The sequence below is a fragment of the Podarcis cretensis genome (genome assembly GCF_951804945.1).
Source record: "Podarcis cretensis genome assembly, chromosome: 15".
Taxonomy (NCBI): Eukaryota; Metazoa; Chordata; class Lepidosauria; order Squamata; family Lacertidae; genus Podarcis; species Podarcis cretensis.
In genome coordinates, this window is record NC_137185.1 from 14,182,343 (window position 1) to 14,203,114 (window position 20,772).

The 20,772-nt window shown below is 48.3% G+C and overlaps 1 protein-coding gene and 1 long non-coding RNA gene across 2 annotated transcripts in view; one reads left to right on the plus strand and one right to left on the minus strand.

Moving 5' to 3' along the window:
• Nucleotides 1-5,017, minus strand: LOC307204377. The gene is made up of 3 exons (XR_013833654.1): nucleotides 4,973-5,017; nucleotides 4,659-4,821; nucleotides 1-912 (listed from the first exon to the last, which is right to left on the minus strand). It is a non-coding gene; the product is annotated as an uncharacterized lncRNA (long non-coding RNA).
• RASL10B (RAS like family 10 member B) overlaps nucleotides 3,773-20,772 on the plus strand; it is a 25,280-nt gene continuing 8,280 nt past the window's right edge. Inside the window, exons 1-2 of the mRNA XM_079955902.1 lie at nucleotides 3,773-4,276; nucleotides 15,204-15,578. Coding sequence (XP_079812028.1) covers nucleotides 15,363-15,578 — 216 coding nt within the window. The 5' untranslated portion in view covers nucleotides 3,773-4,276; nucleotides 15,204-15,362. The remainder of the gene's footprint in view (nucleotides 4,277-15,203; nucleotides 15,579-20,772) is intronic.

Genomic DNA, 20,772 nt, shown 5'->3' on the forward strand with positions numbered 1-20,772 from the left:
GGGGTTAGGAGAGTGTCAGAGGAAGAACTTCCTGCCCTCAGTGAGCTGGCAATTAGCTGTGTGTTGGAAGGCGGTTGCACTCAGATCAGAGACTGGTGCAGGGAAGTAACGGTGAGCCTCCTCTGAAGTCTGGAAATCCCGCTTTGTTTCTTGTTAGGCAGCGAATGAATTACCCAGCCACACACTGCAGTGACTCCCCCCTCCCATGGAAGCTGATTGGCAGGAAGCACAGAGCAGACCGGTGGATCCTGCAGAGATGCAGCAGGGAGGCCCCTCAGAGTGGGTGGGTTCTGTGGAACCAAAGCTGTTTTGTTTGGCACACTGCGTGCTTTGGAAATGGTTAGCCCGGGGTAAAGGGGGCCTGTTCTGCACCTTGAGCCCCCGAACCTCTTTGACACCCTCCGCTCTTCATGCCCTGCCCTGGTGAGATGAAAGCTCCCACTACAGGGAAGGGAAGGGCTTTTTTATTATTATAGCTATAAAAGCCAGGCTCCCAGGTATTGTTGCAAAAGAATCCCTGTGGCTGCCTGTCTCCCTCTGCTTTGTTCCTGCTTGTGAATACAAGCAAGTGTCTTCACTCCCTTAAAGGCTTCCGCTCAGGGATTTGGCTGCACTTTCTTCCTCGCCTCAGATCGTCTTGTGATCTCAGCCTCTGCCTTGTTGCTACTGCTGCTGTTGAATCCTGATCATTCTGCAGGCGTCCAGAGTCCACCGAGGTGCCCAGCTGCTGTGGAGAAGAGTTTTCCTCCTCACGTGTTTTCTCTGTGTGTGTTGGCAGGAGGATGCAGAATTCAGAGGAGAATTTAACTCCATGAGAATCTCTCCCCACCCTTTTTAAAAATCAAGTTTCTAGTCCATATTGCTGAAGTTTGTAGTCTGGCGTGTGTGTATTCTGCCCTTCAGAAAATCCTCCTGAGGTAGAATACAACAGAACAAAGATGCACATTTATAAAAATTACATTGCTCGTTTCTGTTTTGTATTGGGATGTATTTGTGTTGGGATCTATTTTATTGTGGTACTCTGCCTGGAAATCTGACCGGTGGTATATATTTACAATAAATACAATTCACACTAAAGCCACAAAATACAAAGAATAAAATGTAGTGGTAAACTGTATCAGAACCGAAAGCCACAATGATTAAGATGATGGTGATAGTTCAAAATAGCTGAATGGTACCAAACTGATCGAAGCTGATCCAAGTGGAATGTATTGCAGAGTGTTTCAGGTTATAAACAGGGTTGTTTTTTTTGGGGGGTGAGGTGTTTGGGGACAGATAAAATCACTAAAACCCTAAAAGTAGAAAAATAGAAGATTCTCTACCTTTGCTTTGTTGGTATGTGCACAGTTTTGATTCCTTTTGTTCAGAATGGGCTGGTTTAGTTTTTTCCTGTGTGAAACCTCTGCTGATGTCCCATTCAGGTCTGGTGCCAGATTCCCCAGGGCAAGTCAGGTCAGGAATTTCAGGACCACGGGTAGCTTCAGGGTTACAGAGAGGTCCAAGGGGCTGAGAGCAAACAAAGTCTTTTTAGGCCTCTTCTCTCCACCCACACTGCCTCTTATTTAGAAATTAAGGCATACCACACAATGTAAGTTTTTGAATTAATACAATGAATTTGAATTAATATATTAATTGCACCATTGCCAAAAAATATGCACAAACGCAAAAAAAAACCCACTTTAAAATACCAAGAACACTTATTTCTGACTGCAATCAGGTTTTCTCCCCCACCTAAATTTTAATTTTCATCATCCAAAACACTATCTTTTCTCTTACCTTAAAGAACCAAGTAGTCTACCTGAAAGACACAACAGTTTCACATGAGCCAGACCACATTAGGGCATAATTCACAATGCATGGCTCAGTCCTGAATATGTGAAGTAATAGTATCTGCTCATGTGCAGAGTGCATCCCACCTGTGAGTAATCGTAATCAGCCTCTTATGTATGAAATTAAGAAGAGTATCTTGCAGGTCTGAGGAAGGAGGAGGAGTCCGTCGCTGTGATATCCAAATAGGCTCAGAGGCCAAACTTCATTTTAAAAATTTGCTAAGCAACTCAGAAAAAAAGAAAGAAACGATGACACCAGCTTTCCCCCCCTCCTTTCAGCATTCAAGATATTCTGAACTTAAACCAGGAAGGGGTGGGGGCTTCTTTGAAGCAAATCCACAAACCTTTTCTGGAAATAATGTGGAATTTGTTTATTGTGTATTTTAATTATGTATTGATTTTGTAGTTCCAAACCACTTAGAATACATTTTTGCATGTAAGTGGTATAATATAGTAGTCATCGCCGTATACAGACCGTTCTCCTAAGACTCAAGTAAGGTTCCAGTCCTCATGGAAGGGCTGATTTAAAAAGGGACATAGGAAGCTCCCTTATACCCGGAGTCAGCTCTAGCTTGAAGACGCCTGGGGGTGAACCTGAGACCTTCTGCATGCAAAGCAGATGCCCTACCACTCTAGGATTCCAGTTCTGTGGTTCTGAAGAGAGGGCAGATAGAAATAGGTTCACAGGCCTTCTACTGAATCAGTCTCTTGGCCCATCTAGCGCAATATTGGCTGCACTGACTTGGGGGGCAGCTCTCCAGGGTTTTAGGCAAGGTGATATTTCCCAGCCTTGCTTGGAGATGGCAGGATTTGAACCTGGGACCTTGTGCATGCACATCAAGTGCTCTACCACTCAGCAAAAGTCCTTCCCAAAACAGAGCAGGCTTGGAAAGCGACAGGCACATGCAGCAAATTTCATTAACTGGGCAATGATTTGAACCCAGGTTTTCTTGGTCCACTACGCCACACCTGTTCTCCTGACATGCCCATTTAAATAGATTGGCTCCCCCCCCCCCAAATCAATGGCATAACCAAGGTGTGGATTGAATGCTGGAGGGAAGCTGATCTGGGCCAGGGCAATTCCTGGATGTGTGACATGCTCAGAAGCCTCATGATGGATGAAAGGCAGGGCAGAAATGTACCAACAACCACAACAAAGAGAGAAAATGTAACACAATTCCTGGAAGCAGAAAAGGTGGGTCAAGTATAAAATTATGCATGGAATATAAAATTTTGCATGGCTTGGCGAAAGCAGATACGGAAGTTTTTCTACCCCTCTAACAACACTGGAGGTTGTGGACATGCTGGGAAGCTGAATGTTTGAAGATTCAGGACTGATCAAGGAAAGGACTTCTTCATGCAGCACACTGTTAATTTGTGGAACTCGCACCCGCAGGAGGCAGTAATGGCTGCCAACAGGGATGGATGGCTTTGAAAGCAGATGAAACAAATTCGTGGAGGAGAGGGAGGTCCTTGGCTACTAGCCACAATGGCTATGCTCTGCCTCCACGATCGGAGGCAGCAATGCGTCTGAATACCAGGTGCTGGAAATCATAGAAGGGGAGAGGGCCACTGTGAGAACAGGATTCTTGGCCTAATCCAGCAGGATCTTCTTATGTTCACCTTCCTAAATACCCTGTGGCCGGAACACTCCCTCTGAACCTGCTGGTGGCTGGGAATGCATGGAAAGCTCTCTTCTGATAGCATCATCCAGCGACCCTATAGGCACCCTAGAGCACCCACAGCTGGTCTGACGCCCTTCTGAGCTTTATGGCCCCAATCCACACCTGCTGCTAAAGAGAAACTCAAAGGGGTGAAACTGTGAAGCCTTTAGCTGTTTTTTTCTCTCTCTGTGTGCCCCCCCCTCTCTCTCGACAGAACATGTCAGGCTTTGTGACCCTGTGGATCTCCTGCAATCAGTAGCAGGAGATTTCCAACCCCCCCTTCTCTCTATCCTCACACATACACGCACACAGAGGCTGTTCTCTCCATCCAAGCTGACTTCCCTGCATTGCAAGAAAATATAGGAAGGGGGGTGGGGAGGAGAAGATTCTATTTCTCATTTTTGTTGGAGGGGGGGAGGAAAATAAAAAAAACAACCCAGATCAGATGAGAGAGAAATTGTTTCAACTGTAGAACCAGCCTCCTTCCCTTTACCATCGCAGGTTTCGTTTTACCAGATTATTATTTTTTTGCCTCCAAGTAAGCGCTGCAGCCCCCCAGTTCTCTGCAATATATATATATATATATATTATACACCGATCCGAGCTGCCCCCTCCCCCAACAACTCCAAAACCTTCCAAGATCTGCGTGAGGATACTGAATGGAATATCTTTCCTTCTCTGCAACCAGCAGGCACCCCCCGTTTTTTCAAGGATTTGGGACCCATCACTGGAGACACCGCCTGGGGGGGCGAGTGTCCTTGGCCTCCTCGTCATCTCTGCAAGGTAAAGGGTGGGCTTTGGGGTTGGGGTGGGTGGGAGGAAGGCGGTGAGGGGGAGGAGGAGGGCTCCCCCTTCCCGAGGGGCGCCCATCTATGGGGAGGTGGAGCAAAGGGCGCTGCACAGGTGAGACGCACCAGATGCACCTGTCCTCTGGACTCAGCGCAGCAGTGACGGGTGGGAGGATTCTAGCTGATGCTCAAAGTTAAAACCGTGCACCTGGAAGGAGTTGATGGGGAGGGATTGTTATTACTCTCTCATCAGGATGGGGGGGGTGTTAGGGCCAAGGACCTAGTTTTGCCCCCCCCCCCAGAAGCCAAACCGGGGGTGCGTTTGAAAGTCCCGTGACTGTGGCTGTGGCTACCTGTTCAGCCAAGGAAACTCATACCTGTTTCCCTAGACGCTGCACCTCCCCGCTTTCTCCAAAACCATCACTTTCTTCAAAGGGGGTCTTGTGGCCCCAGCTGTAGTGTATAGTCTGGCATCAAGGAAGGGGTCCGTGTGGAAGTCAAGTGGTGGGTCTTGTGTGGATTTTGGGCTGCTCAGTTTCCCTGCAAGCATAGAGAAGACCGACTTGAAGCAAGAGAGGCCTTCACTCCTGGCACATGAAGCCCCATACCTTAAATTCCACTGTGATGCTCGCCAGCCCAGCCCTTAAACCGCAAGCGGGTTATCACACAAGGCCTGCAGAGTCTCCCCAACCTCTTGAGCTGGTGCATGGCACATCTTGAATTCCCTTCCTGGGTTGCCAGAGTGGCACCCCCAACAAACACACACTCCCCCCTCCCTGCGCATGGTGTGATGGGCCACATGGTAGCTTGCGTGTGGACAATATGCTCGGCGCACTGTGCATGGAGGTGCGTGTGGGTGGGCATTCACCGCCCACATCTTGGGTCCGAGATGTTGTGTGTGGGGAGGTATAATATGCTGCCACAATAACACACATGTAGATGAGTTTGCTCTTTGGGGTGAGGGTCTGTCTGAGATTGTAAGGTGCATTCAGTTTGCCCCCCCAAAAAATAACAACTTTGGGCCCTTGGCACCTATGTGACAGGTAGGGCCATAGCACCTGGTTTGCAGGCATCCCAGACATCTCTAGGTAGGGCTGGGTGGGACCCCTGTCTGAAATCCTGGGGAATGGCTGCCAGTCAGTGTAGACAATATTGAGCTGCGTGGTCCAATGCGCCGATACAAGGCAGTCTCCTATGTAAGTGCTGTTCTGAACTCTTATACTGAGTCAGAGTGCTGCTCCATTAGCTCTTTAAATTCCTGCACTCTCAAACACTCCGGGGTTTGAGACAAGTCTCTCAACGTAAGGGCACCCCAAGAGCCTGGCTGCTGGATCAACCCCATGTGGGCCCATGGAGCCTAGCACCCTGTTCTCACAGTGGCCAACAAGATGCCTCCTTTGGGAAGCCCACAAGAGCAACAGCACCCTCTCTCTAGTCTGGGATAGCTCAGTCGGTAGAGCATGTGACTCTTAATCTCAGGGTTGTGAGTTCAAGTCCCGCGTTGGGGAAAAGATTCCTGCATTGCAGGGGTTGGACTAGTTGACCCACGTGGTCTCTTCCAATTCTATGATTCTATGATTATGACCTGCTCTGCACTTATAAGAAATCGACCTGTTAGTGTGGCAGCACCCACATTTTGGAACTGCCTGCCTGTTGACATATGTCAACACTCCCTTTGGTGCCTGCAAAAAACATTTTTATTTAGGCAAGCCAAAAACAGCAAAAAAATGTTTTCCAGGCAAACCAGGGATGTACATTTAAAAGCATAATTCCTCCTCCTCACCCTCAACTTCATAATGCTCTGGAAATTATGCACTTACAGTCTATGTGTGTGTGTGTCTCTGTGTATCTGTTTACCAGGCCGCGCATGCTGCCTTCACACACTGCTGCCACAGATCAGCTGACAAAATGTGGCAGCCTCCGTTTGTGAGGATCCATGTGCTCCGGAGGCTGCGCATGGATGGGCTGCCAGGACGGGCGTGTGCTTGTCTTGTCATCCCTGCATCTGCACACCTAGCGGACAGCCTGTTCTCTGGCATGCAGGTGTGGGCCTCCCAAACTTTGGGGCTGTTCTACACACACACACACACACACACACACACACACACACACACACACTGGAGCCGACTTTCGGGTCCAGGTGCTCGATTTGGAGAGACTGACTAACTCCAAAGCAGCACACCCCGGAGTTCAGAATGCAGGTCATAAACCCAGGGTGGGATTAAGTCCTTTAGAGACCCTAAACACTGGAAATATTAGGCATTCCAGTCTCTGGAAACTGCAGGAGGGGAGAGGGCTGCACTTGTGCTCAGGCCTGGCTTGCCGATTTTCCAGAGGCATCTTGATTGGCCAGTGTGAGAACAGGATGCTGGCCTAGAGGGGCCACTGGCCTGATCCTGCAGGCAGGCTCTTATCTTCTCCTGTTATGAGAAAAAGGCAGTCCAGCTTTTGAGTTTAAGAGGGAAAGGAGGATTAAGGGGCACACCACAGAGGTTTCTAAAAGTGTGCATGGTGTGAGAGAGATTGAGGAGGGAGAACAGACTTTTCCTCCGTCCCTCCATCCTGCTGCAACTTGGCTGGCTGCAGACTCAGGATGAAATAACTTATTCAGCAGCACACAATTGCTCTGTGGAATTTGTCATCGGGAGCTGTGGTGAGGGCCTTCAGCTTATATAGATGCATTCTGTTTATTTTCATTAACCGTTTCTTCACCACTTTGGGAGGCAGTAACGCTTCTGTGAGTACAGTGGGTACCTCAGGTTGCAGACGCTTCAGGTTACAGACTCCGCTAACACGGAAGTAGTACCTCGGGTTAAGAACTTTACCTCAGGATGAGAACAGAAATCATGCGGGGGCAGCGGGAGGCCCCATTACCTAAAGTGGTACCTCAGGTTAAGAACAGTTTCAGGTTAAGAAGGGACCTCCGGAACGAATTAATTTCTTAACCCGAGGTACCAGTGTATCAGTGGTTAGAAGCTGCAGGAGGGGAGAGTTCTCTCCTGCTCGAATCCTGCTGGTGGGTTTCCCAACAGAGGCATCTGATTGACTACTGTGAGAACAGCATACTGCACCAGGTGGGTTGCTGGCTCTTGTTACATTCTTAAGTGGGTAGACAACCCGCCCCCCCCCCAAGTGGTTTATACAAATGTCGAAACAGTGTAGTAGTGATGGTGGCAGCAAGCGGGACAACAACAAAAGTTGCTTGGAAAGGGACCGAGACAAATTCATAGAGAAGGATAGGCCTACCAGCCACACCTGTTTGCTTTGATTGCCGGTATCCAGAGATTGCAATATTTGATTGCAATCTGCCTCTGGTTTCCAGCTGCTGCCGGGTGACAGACAACAAAGAAGGCCTCTTACCTTTGCACCCTGTTTTATGGGCTCCCAGCAAACCTCTGATTGGTCACTGTGAGCAACAGGATGCTCAGAAATCTGGACCTTCTGTTTGATCCAGTGGGGCTGTTCTTAGCTTGGGCCGAGGTCTCTCTTCTTTCCAGATGCTTGCCATCTTCCCACAAACTTCCAAAAATATCCCCCACCCCTGTATCTGCCAGGTGGGCCTTCCCTCTTCCCTTGAGGTACCTGCTTATTCTCCTGTTACGGTGGGAGTTTGGTGGAGTCTGGCAGAATCCCAGGTACCCTTGGAATCTTTGAATTCCCCCTGGGCATAAGGCTTCTGCTAGGATGCCAGATACCAGCCTTGGCAGCAGAGAGTCAATGCAGACTTTAAAAGTCAGAGGGGGTGCGAGGAGCACCGAAGGTATTTCGGGAGATCTGTTGCTGTCCAAAAAGCCCCATCGCAAAGCCAGAGTTAGCTTGGCAATCTAGCTTTTGTCAAAAGAAAAAAAGAGGTCGTTCATCCCTTGGAAAAGAGGGGGAAAGGAGGACACAGGTTTACATAAGATTTGCATGTGCTGATTTATATGCATAGATGCAAAATTAGAAAGCAGGGCTGTGATTTGAATAGGAACACAAGCCGTCTCACCCTAGTGGGGAAAGCTGTGGGCAGGTGGCCTGCGGGTGGCTCCTCACCTTGTGGTACAGGTGCTCATTGTGGGTGGGCAAATGCAAGCCTCTCTACCACCAACCCCCATCCTTGGCGCTTCTCCCTCCTTAGGGTTCTTTCTCTTTAAACTGGACTCAGAGCAAGTGACCCTTCAAACACAGGGCCCCTTCAAACAGATGACAGGGAGAGGGGCAGTCCAGTGTGACCTGGATTCTTTGGCAGAAGGAAATTCCATTTTTGTTTGCAGACTAGAAGAAAATGTGCACATGTGCACAGGTATGTACTGTATATTTAGGTAAAGGAGCCTTGGACAGTTACGTCCAGTCAAACTTGACTATGGGGTGCAGCGCTCATCTCGCATCACATGTCTGTTAATTGATTGATTGATTGATTGATTGATTGATTGATCGATTGATCTATCACACACTTATAATCAACACGTGCAGCATTTCATAAGTCCAGGGGGACAGGTTTGTGCCCTGAGCAGCTTGGAGTCTAAACCAGCCTTTGCTTCCCTGTTGACCTCCAAAATGTTTTGGACTACAACTCCCATCGGCTCCCAATGGGAGTCATAGTTCAGAACATCTAGAGGGCATCACAGAGGCTGCCTTATATTGTGTTGGCCCATTGGCCCATCTAGGACACTGCCTGCCCCTGATTTTCTCTCTCTCACTTACCCTTCAACTGTTCTATTCATCCCAGAATTACAGATGTCACCCTGGCTTCTGATTGGATCCTGGGGTGTCTCATTTTGGCTCCCGCAATAGGGTGGCTCCAAGAGGCGCCCATTTTGGGGGGCCATGCTCTCTCGCCAGTCACCTGGCTCCCATGAAAATGTGGCTCTCAAAATCACCCATTTTGGGGAGTGTGGCCCTGAAAGGAATGTTATTATTTTCCTCTGCAACATGTTGGAGGGAATGCTCTCATAAGAAGGTAGGAAGGACTTAGCAGCTGGATCAGGCCCAAGGCCCACCTTCTTGAGTCCAAATGCCAGTGATGGGTGTAGCTAGAGACACAAACAGGTCTCTATGTGAAATGTGAAATTTATTATTATTATTATTATTATTATTATTATTATTATTATTATTATTATACCGCCCTATATCTGCAGGTCTCATGGTGCTTACAACATACTTACAATATAAAAACACAAATGCATAATAAATTTTACCTTTCTGCAGCCAGTTTGTTTCAGAACATACTCACCACAACTCCACAACTCCAAACACATAAGAGGCATTGTTGGAGTTCAAGGACACTAAGGGAGGGGGGTTTTTTTGGCAGGATCAGTAAGGGGTGTGGCTGGGGAGGGGTTTGGCCTGTAAGGAGGTGTCCCAAGGGCCAGATAGAGTGGCCTGGGGGCCACATTTAGCCTGCAATTCCCCATCTCTGACCTATAGCAAGGTCAGGGACCCCGTAGCCTTCCAGATGATGTCCTTGGACTCCAGTTCCCATCATCCCTGACCATTGGCCATAGTGGCTGGGGCTGATGGGAGTTGGAGTCCAAGGGCATCTGCTGTGCCACAGATGTTCCCCACTTCTGAGCTACAGACAAGGGCAGAGAGGGGTGTGGGAAATATTTGAACTGCATGACGGGAGTAGTTAAAGGGAATTGAAAGTGAGCGGCTACCCATTCAGAAATCCCAGCCCTGTGGAAAGGGAGATTCTTGGAACTGTAGAGTTTTATGGATTTATAGAGAGGAGGTGAGAGCAGTTCATTCCAGCGGCCTCCTAAATTAACACATCGCTGACTTGATTGCATCGGAAAGATCTGTACAAGCAGATTACATTAAGCACAGAGGCAGCAGTGATAACACCAGGAGTTTAATTAACTTCAGCCCGGCTTGTATTTTTTGAAATAAATATCAGGCATTGCCAGGTGTGGCAGAGTCAAGAGGGAGGGAGCAGGGTTGCCACATTTTCCTCCACTGGTGCTCCTGTGCAGTTATTCCACAGGTGAAATTTGCCCTACAGAGGCAGAGGTGTTACCAATTTTAATTCTGCCTGCCTGGTAGGTGTCAATGAAATTGGGTTGCTGCCCCAAAGGAAGGAGTGTCCACTTCTTGGCTTCTTCCAAAGTTTGATTAGGAAACTTTTATTCATTTGAGATGGGGGTAGGGAACCTGTAGTCCTCGCACTGTAAGACTACAACTTCCATCAGCCCCAACCAGCATGGCCCATGGTCAGGAATGATGGGAGTTGTAGTCCTTCCACATCTGGAGGGGCACAGGTGCCCCCACTCCTGCTTTCATATATTTGTATCCCACTTCTGAGGAGAATTCGGCTCTCCATTTGTCGCCGAGTTGTAGTTCAGAATCTCCTCACAAAGCATCAAACATTAGTGGACAGTAGCCAGACAAAAACCTCTTTAATTATAGAAATTTAACAAATAAATAAAGGTCTTCAGCCTTTTAAATCATGCTGAAAGCATTGGAATTAGCCAGTGTGTTAAAAAACCACAGTCTACCTAGCACAGATGATAAGCAGAATAAAACAGCACCGCTGTGTCAGCAGCCCACCTGAAAACCTCCCCACATCCCACCAATGCGGGGCCACCCCCAGGCAGGCTCTGTCTGATTTGGTCACTTTGCATGTGGACAGGGCCTCAAATACAAATCTGATCGTAAAGCATGGGTAGGTTGGACATCCTCCAGATAATGCAGCCCCATACAATTTAGGGGAGGTGTGGGGAAACACACACCCAGAGGCCAAATGTGGCCCTCCAGGTCTTTCTGCTTGGCCCTTGGTACGTCCTCCCCGGCGCTGTATCTCATCTTGAGCGTTCTTGCCTGGCTGACATGTGCCTATTGCTTACGCAAGACCAGTTGCGGTGTTGTTTGTTTCTTGTTAAGCACTGCCCACCTTTCATCCAAGGTCCCAGGGCGTGTTACAGCAGTTAAAATACAATATTAAAAAGGGTTTCGCACAACTTATAATCACAGAAATAAGGTGGGTCCTAAAAATATACACCTCAAGTGCAAAAGGCCAAGGCCAAAATCCTCAGGAAACTGTACAGATACACCTCTGTGGAGAGGGAGTTCTACAGCTTAGGGGCCACCCCAGAGAAGGCCCTTTCTCCCAAGCCTCTGAGGGCAGAGGAGCTACCCAAAAGGCCCTGCCTCTGCCAATCTCAGCATCGGAAAGTGTCTGTGAGGAAAGGAGAGGTCTTTCAGTTATTGAGAAGGTGTTGGGCTGGTTCCTGTCTCAGCACTCCCCATGGGGTGCCACGCTCTCTCTTTCTTTTTTTAAAATAATATTTATTAGCAGTTTAAAGATTACAAAGGAAAAGAAAAATAATTATACAATACAATACAAAAACAAAAACAAAAACACCACACAACCCAAACCCTAAAACATTGAATCAATCAAACAAAACAAAAACAATTAAAAACACATCCATTGATTTCGATATCATAACTTTCGTTCACTTGTTTCAGCGACCTCCTCACACCTCCCTTTTTTGTATTCCACTTCAATTAACTGTTTCAGCAATTCCTTTCCATCTTCCTCTGTTTTCTGTCCTGTAATTTATCTTAACATATTCTAACCTTGTTTTTTCCCTTTAATACATTTACAATCTGTCTGTACCTAATTCCTTATAACATTTCTGCTAAAGCCATATAACTTCATTCCATCATTTTTCTAACATTCATTAATTTTACAATATTTCTGTAAATAATCTTTAAACTTTTTCCAATCTTCTTCCACCGACTCTTCTCCCTGGTCTCGGATTCTGCCAGTCATTTCCGCCAGTTCCATATAGTCCATCAACTTCATCTGCCATTCTTCCCGGGTGGGTAAATCTTGTGTCTTCCAATACTTCGCGATGAGTATTCTTGCTACTGTTGTTGCATACATAAAGAAAATTCTGTCCTTCTTTGGCACCAATTGGCCGACCATGCCCAGGAGAAAGGCCTCTGGTTTCTTCAGAAAGGTATATTTAAATACCTTTTTCATTTCATTATAAATCATCTCCCAGAATGTCTTAATCCTTGGGCATGTCCACCAAAGGTGAAGGAATGTACCTTCAGTCTCATTACATTTCCAACATTTATTTTCGGGCAAATGGTAAATTTTTGCAAGCTTGACTGGTGTCATGTACCACCTATAAATCATTTTCATTAAATTCTCTCTTAGGGCATTACATGCCATAAATTTCATACCTGTGGTCCATAACTGTTCCCAGTCAGCCATCATAATGTTATGTCCAACATCTTGTGCCCATTTAATCATAGCAGATTTCACCATTTCATCCTGAGTGTTCCATTTCAACAGCAAGTTATACATTCTTGACAAACGCTCTCAAAGACCCTCCACTCTTTTTTTTTTTTTAATTACTAAATTTGTATACCACCCTTCTTCCGAAGGTCACAGGGCGGTTCACAACATAAAACTACAAAACAAGAACCCGAAATGCAAGAACACAACCAAAAGCAGACCAATAACACACACAGACACACCCGTCCCACACCCGACTACAACTCCTCACCCACAATAATACAATAACCAGACTTAACATGGACACTGGTACCAGAGCCTGCAATAAACCCAGATTGCTGCCACATACACCCGGACAACACCATTACTGGCCCCAACAACATCAAACATACCATCTCAGGACTATTTAATTGCTCATCTTCTAACATTGTGTATGCCATCAAATGCCAACAGTGCCCTTCAGCTCCCTATATTGGACAAATAGGCCAAATCCTACGCTAAAGGATAAATGGACATAAATCTGATATCAGGAATCGCAAGACAGAGAAACCAGTAGGAGAACACTTCAATCTCCCAGGACATTCTATACAAGATCTCAGAGTAGCTGTCTTATTACAAAAGAATTTCAGAAATAGACTAGAAAGAGAAGTTGCTGAATTGCAAATTATTACCAAACTTAAAACCATGGAGAGACCTGGTCTGAATAGAGACATTGGATTCTTATCTCATTATACATGATATAGCTATTTTTAGCCATCTCACCCCTTGCTTTTTCCTGCAAGACCAATTGCAGTCGTTAACGGTCAACAGGTTTACCACACCTATCAGCCAATGACCCATTCCCACCACCCTTCTGAGTAATACCCCTCCCCACCCTCTCACTATATATAAGGGTCTGGTGACTTCTGTTTCAGTGTATCTGAAGAAGTCTGCATGCACACGAAAGCTCATACCCAGAACAAACTTAGCTGGTCTCTAAGGTGCTACTGGAAAGAATTTTTTTATTTTGTTTCGATTACGGCAGACCAACACGGCTACCTACCTGTAACCCGTCCCATGAACACATTTAAAAGGACATAATAGAGTGTCTGTTTTTCTCTTCTGGTTGAAATGCATTTTATTTGTTCAAGGTATTTTCAGCTGCTTTTAAGAGCAGAACGCCCTCAGAAAGTGACACGCAAGGGAGGGGAAGATGGAGTTCGAGAGGGAAAATAGCCCCAGCAGAACAGAGGCAGAAGCTGCTCTGGGAGATGGGAGCTATTTGCGGCTCCTGTGAGATGGGTGTTTATCTGTGATGCGGGTGAGGCTGTGGGTTGGCTGCCACGCCTGCTTTTCAGGGATGCCCTCCACGTGTATCCAGTCCCCGCCCCCGAGAGGTTGCCATGGAGCCCCTGTTGGGACCCAGAAAGTTTAGCCAGCCCTGCATTTGTTGCAGCTGCATAGAGGAAGGTCTTCTAATAGGGCCGGCCCTCCCATGAGGCAAAGCAAAACAGTTGCCTCAGGCGGCAGATTTTGAGGGGCGGTGACTAGACGAAGCAAGGTTATGGCTGGCCTGAGCCTTTCCTTCTAGTGGAAGATGTGAGATCCCACTGCATGGCAGCAAAATGTGCTGGTGCCAGCCTAAGACCGGCCTCAATGTTGAGCAGAAGGGGCAAAGTCCATTGGAAGGTTGTTTTGGGGCCATCACTGATAAGGCCCTGCATTTTGTGTGTGCCAACCCAACTGATTATACAGTGACCATTCAAGAAGAGTCCGGGGGGGGGGGGAGTTGTAGTGTAGTGGTTAGAGGATCTGCTTTGCATGTGGAAAATCCCAGGTTCAATTCCCAGCTTATCCAGGTAGGGATGAAAGCAACCCCTGTCTGGGACCTTGGAGATGTTCTGTCAGTCACTGCAGAAAATACTGAGCTAGATGGAGCAACGGTCCGATTCAGTATAAGTATAAGGACATTACCAGGATTTCAAAGTCGGAAGTGACGTCCGGGGGGAGGTGGATTTCTGGAAGCTGGCGGTTTGTCCTGAATCTTCAGCAAGTAAATAAAAAAATTGCTTTTTGGGGGTTCAACAGCTTTCGGGGTGTCCTTGTATTTACTTTTTGAAATATGGCAAGCCTAATAAGGCACCTTTCTTTGTTCCTAGATCTCAGCATGTGAGCAGGATTATGTGGGTACATATATCTCAGCAGTGCTTTTTTTCTGGGAAGACGCAGGGGTATGCATACCCCTAAACATTTTGTGAATCTAAGTTTGGCCTCACCAAGGGGCAGTATTTCAATATGAGTAGGAAAATAAGAGTACCCCTAAACATTTTTTTAGAAAAAAAGCACTGTTTGTCAGTCACTTTACCCTGCCCAGGGCAACCCAAAGGGGCTTACAACCAACTGAATAGACAATATACCTCACCCAGATACATTAAACCAAGAGAAAAGATAAATACATTTAAAAACATCCCATCCACTTCTAAAAGGAAATTAAACAAGGATGGGGAGAAGAACCCTGTACGCCATCTTGGGCTCCTTGGGGGAAAAGGCGGTATATGTGTAGAGGCAGTATACCTCCCATTGTCCTATATCTAAAGGCACACAGTGAGGGAGAGAGAAAGAGAGAGCGCTAGCGCTGGACCTGGCGGACTCCTGCTCTGGCCCTGCGTGCCGTTGTCTCCTGTTCCTCCGCCTGATGTGGTTTCTCCTGGTCTTCCAGTGACGGGCGAAGCCGGAGAGGACATGGTTGCTGACTGTGGCTGACATCGCAGCTGCCGGAATATGCAGCCCGGGGGCCTTCCTGGCAGCGCAAAGGCAGCGGACTGCGCTGAGGAGCCGATCGCCACGTCGCGCAGGAGGGCCACCGCGGCCGGGAGGCATGGTGACAACGTTCAAGGTGGCAGTGCTGGGAGCTCAAGGGGTCGGGAAGAGCGCCATTGTCCGCCAGTTCCTCTACAACGAGTTCAGCGAGGTCTGTGTCCCCACCAAGACCCGACGCGTCTACCTGCCCGCTGTGGTCATGAACGGCCACGTCCACGACCTGCAGATCATGGACTTTCCCCCCATCACGGCGTTCCCAGTAAACACCTTACAGGTAGGTCTCCCTCACCTGCTCAGGCCTGCAGAGGACGGCTCTGCCTGGAGGGGGCAGCAGAGGACGGCCCCTTGTCTGCCATCACCATGTCCTGTGGGAGCCAGACCAGATCCATAGTTTTCCATCTCTCTTCACAGGGGACTCTGGAAATTGTAGCTCTGGAAGAGGAACAGGCTTCCAAACAACCCTCAACAACTTTGAACCATTCTTTGAGGGAAGCCATTTGTATTTAAAGAGGCGTCGCGGTGCTGTAAATGTATGGAATGAGTCTGTCTGGAGTTTCAATGTCCAAATGTGTCTTCATGCACACAGAGAAACAGCTATGCCAGACACAAGGTTAATTCTGAATCCTTCTCCCAGACATGCTAGCTTTCTACATGCAAGGAGTAATACGAATCTCCACTTGCCCGCAGCGTCTCCGTTCCTGGCCACATGCACAGCGTACATTTAGAGAACTAGGATGCCAGTTTAAACAGCCATGGCTTCCCCCAAAGAATCATGGGAGCTGTAGTTTCTTAAGGGTGCTGAGAGTTGTTAGGAGGCCCCGATCTCCCTTTACATAGCTACTATTTCCCAGAGTTCCTTGAGAAGAGGGATTACCGTAATTGTTAAACCACTCTATATTAGGTGAAAGTTCTCATAGAAATCCTATTATTAAAAATAGTACCAGGCCTGGTCCACTGATGAGGTAAGGTAAGATGCTCACCTGAACTGGCGGAAGCCAAGATGCAACAGTCACTTTGCCTCCGCCACCTGCCCCGCCAACTCTGCCACCAGCATTGGTTTCTAGCAAGATCTCACTGAAGCCTTGTGAGATCTCACGGAGCACATGAGGTCTCACAAGACCTCAGCAAGATCTCACAAAATCTCACCAGAAGTTGGTGTCTCTGCCGGCGCTTTGTGGGTATGCAGCGCAGGTAAAAGAGGTGTGAGGCAGGTGGTGTGGTGCAGGGGCGCAGTAAGGGGAGGGGGCAGGAAGGCCGTTGCCCCAGGGGCAGGATTTTGAGGGGGCACAAGCCAGGCACTCCTATGCAGGGATCCCCATCCCGCCCTGCCTGCCGCTGGGGGTCCCTGGGTTCTTGAGCCCAGCCGGCCTTGCTGCTGTGGCCCCAACCCCCCTCACACCTGGCCAGTATTAGGGGGCCAGTATTAGGGGGATGCACCTGCCAAGGGCTGCGTCGGCCAGCTAGGATCCCCCCTGCACTTGCAGGCGATGCAGCAAGGCCCCAGGAACCCCCCACGCCCCACTCCTGTGGGTAGAAAGTGCCTTATTTTGGTTTCCTGTAAGCATCTCTGGCAGCCTTTTGGGCTGAAAAAAGGGCCACAAATGCTCTAAATATAGAAATAATAAATAGACATGGCATGGCTGACTGGTAAGAACCCTGATCAGGAACACACACACCCAACACAACCTTTGGTTGTAGGTCCCCCATATAATAAGGTAATAACTATGCTGTCAGTTGCCAAAGATCTGGTACACTGCCCTTTTATTCATGCCCATTTTCAGAGCAGGATTAATTCTTTTCCTACAGCTTCAGCCTGAGAACGTAACTTCAAAAGCTTCGCCTTTACCTTTCCTTTCTTAAAATGATGGTCCCTCGTTTACAGAGTCACAATGGAGAGAGAGAGAAATCTAAGAAATCTCTGGGTAGCCTTTCTAAGGCTTGACACCCACAGCCTCCAATTTCCTAGCAGGGGTTTGGAAGAATCATTGCCTACCTATTTATTTAAAACAGGAAGTCTTAGTTTGCCTTCGTGCATTGACAGTGGGCTTCTCAGTGACACCTGTGTGGAGCTGGAAACTGGACCAGGTAGATCTGTCGGAGAGCTCTTAGGTTTTTGTTGATCTTGATGGCTAGGAATGAAACCTCCATGTTCAGAGGCAGTCTACCACCCATGGGTAAACTGTGGGAGAGGACGATTGTCTTCAAGCCTTGTGGGAGGGCCACTATCTAGAATGGGCCACTATCTAGAAAGTCTGATGATGATGATGATTTTCTTCTCATTTTCTTCTTATTATTTGAAAGCCTCATGCCGGGGGCCAAATGTGGCCCTCAGAACTCTCTCTCAGGCCACGCCCCTCCCTGCCTCTTCTTCACACCCCACATGCTTTTGTCAGGCTGGGATGAGTCCTTGAACTCTGACGAAGCCTCTTGCTTGCTTGCCTGGATGGATGGATGATAGAGGAGGGTGTGCGCTAAAGGGGAAATAAATGCTCCACCCACTTTGCCTCTGGCCCTGCAAATGCTGTCTGGGGCTGATGGGATTTGCAGTCCAACCACATCTGCAGGGCGCCAGCTTCGCCAAGGCTGTTTTGCAGCAATATACAGTGGTACCTCAGTTTTCGAATGTCTCCATTGGTGAACAACTCAGTTTTCGAACGCCGTAAACCCGGAAGTAAATGCTTTGGTTTTCAAACTTGCCTCGGAAGTCCAACATGCCACTTGGCTTCTGTATTGAGTTTTTCGTATTGATGCTTCCGTACTGAGTTTTTGGTTTTCAAACGTTTCGGAACTCGGATGGTCTTCCAGAACAGATTACATTCGGAAACTGAGGTACAACTGTACAGTGGTACCTCAGTTTACAAACTTAATCCATTCCAGAAGCCTGTTCTTAAACCAAATCTGTTCCTAAACTGAGGTGCGTTTTCCCCTCATGGGACCTCCCGCCGCTGATTGGTGCCCTTCCACTGTTCGGCTTCCATTCGTAGACCAAGTTAAAGTTTGCTAACCAGAACACTTACTTTCGGTTTTGTGGAGTTCATAAACCGAATAGTTTGTTAACAGGGCTGTTCGTAAACCGAGGTACCGCTGTACATGTTAAGCTATAATTTGCAGTTCACAACAGAAACTGTAAGCTGGCATTGAATGGTTCAGCTGAATCTTCAGGTGGCTGCAAGGAACCTGCCACTGTAGAGACAGCGTCTCTCACCCCAGGCAGTGGTGTAGCATGGGTGGCCGGTGCCCGGGGCGGGGCAAGTGTTGTGCTGCCCTGGTGAACCGATCAGCGGTCAGTCCCTTTGCTGGCCAGAATCTAATGAAGGGTTGTATCTCCTTGCAAACTAACCCCACCCTGGGAGCCCGTATAAAGAAGCTGTGTCAACTCACCCTCCTGTCCTTGCCTCAAGGCACTCTGGACAATGCAAATGGCTCCAGAAGTGCTTTCCCACCTTTCTCTTCCTCCCTTCTTCCTCGGTGGGCACTGGCGCCGCCCTCCCCCTCCCCATCCTCCCTCTCAGCTGACCCAGGGGCGGCCATGTTTGGGCCTCTTTTCAATGGCGACAAGGAGAAGGAGGCGCTGCCCCCGCCTGGCCGTGGGCATGGCTTGCCTCTCTGTGGCTCTGGCCTTGATGAGGGAACCTGCCAAGAGGGCACCTAGTTGCTCCTCCCTGAGAAATTTGCACCCGGGGCCACAACCCACGCTATGCCAATGACCCCCCCAGCCAGGTTCCGGGATGCAGGGTGACGTCTCTCGTTCTCCTCTCTTGCCCTGGAAAGGGTGTGTCTTCCTGAGGGGGGGGGGGTTGCGGAGGAGCAGGTGACGAGGAAGATTTGCGTGCGGGAAGAAGGAAAGGTCAGCGAATGAGGCAATCGGAAATAGCACAGGATAAATGATCAACAGAGGCATATGGCAGGGACAAACTGGATTGGGCCCATGCCTTGGAATGCAAATGGGTGGGTGGGTGTGATGCAGGAGCAGATGGAGGCTTGTAAGGGGGGGGGGAGGAGACGCTTTGCTGGAGATGATAACATTGTTGGGCAGGACCCATAAGGAGGCAGCCTGTCAGAGAGAAGGGGAAGAAATCTTGTTTTCTTCCACATTGAGAAAGGGGGAAAGGGGTGAATTTGCATCCATCGCTCCACCCACTTTCATCTCTGGCCCTGCCCACCACTGACGTGTGGCCCCTGGGAGTTCAAGCACAAAGGAATGCGGCCCTCTGGCTGGAAAGGACTTGGTGTTGACCTTTAAAGCCCTAAATGGCCTTGGTCCAGTATACCTGAAGGAGCATCTTCACCTCCATCATTCTGCCCGGACACTGAGGTCCAGGGCCTTCTGGCGGTTCCCTCCCTGCGAGAAGCCAAGTTACAGGGAACCAGGCAGAGGGCCTTCTCGGCAGTGGCACCCACCCTGTGGAACGCCCTCCCACCAGATGTCAAAGAGAAAAACAACTACCAGACTTTTAGAAGACATCTGAAGGCAGCCCTGTTTAGGGAAGCTTTTAATGTTTAATAGGTTATTGTATTTTAGTGTTTTGTTGGAAGCCGCCCAGAGTGGCTGGGGAAACCCAGACAGATGGGCGGGGTATAAATAATAAATTATTATTATTATTCCCTCCCCTGGCCTTATACCTTGGTTATCAAACTTCATCCATTCTGGGAGTCTGTTTGACTCCCGAAACTGTTTGAAAACCAAGGCACAGCTTCCGATTGGCTGCAGGAGCTTCCTGCACTCAATCAGAAGCCGTGGTGGACGTTTGGTTTCTGAAAAACGTTCACAAACCAGAACACTGACTTCCGGGTTTGCTGCGTTTGGGAGCCGATTTGTTCGACGACTAAGCCGTTTGAGAACAAAGGTGCGGCTGTAGATCAAAGTAGCACTGGGAATCAGGCTTTGAGAAGAACCACCAAAGAAGAGCCCGGCTTCATCAGGCCAGTGGCCCATCTGGTCATGGAATCCTTGAAACATAGAATTGTGGCATTTGAAGGGACCCTGGCGGTCACCTAGTCCAACCCCCTGCATTAGGTCCAGCATCCTCTTCTCACAGTGGCCGAATAGATGTCTGTTTTGTGGGAAGCTTGCGAACAGGATCTGAGCACAAGAGCCCTCTCCCCTCCTGTGGTTCCTGGTAACTGGTATTCACAAGTATTGCTGCCTCCAGCTGGGGAGGCAGGACAGAGCCGTTGTGGCCAAGCAGTAGCAGCCCTCTCCTCCTCCATAAATTTGCCCAACCTTTTCCCAAGGCCATCTAGGTTGATGACCATCTTAGCCTCCTGTGGGAGGGAGTTCCCCGGTTTAACTACACTATGTGCTGCTAGTATGTGCAGCTTTCTCCTCCTTTTTATAGCCTTCTCCTTCATAAATGGCTGTATAATAATAATAATAATAATAATAATAATAATAATAATAATAATTTATTTATCCCGCCCACTCTGGGTGGTTTCCAACAGAATATTAAAATACAATAACCTATTAA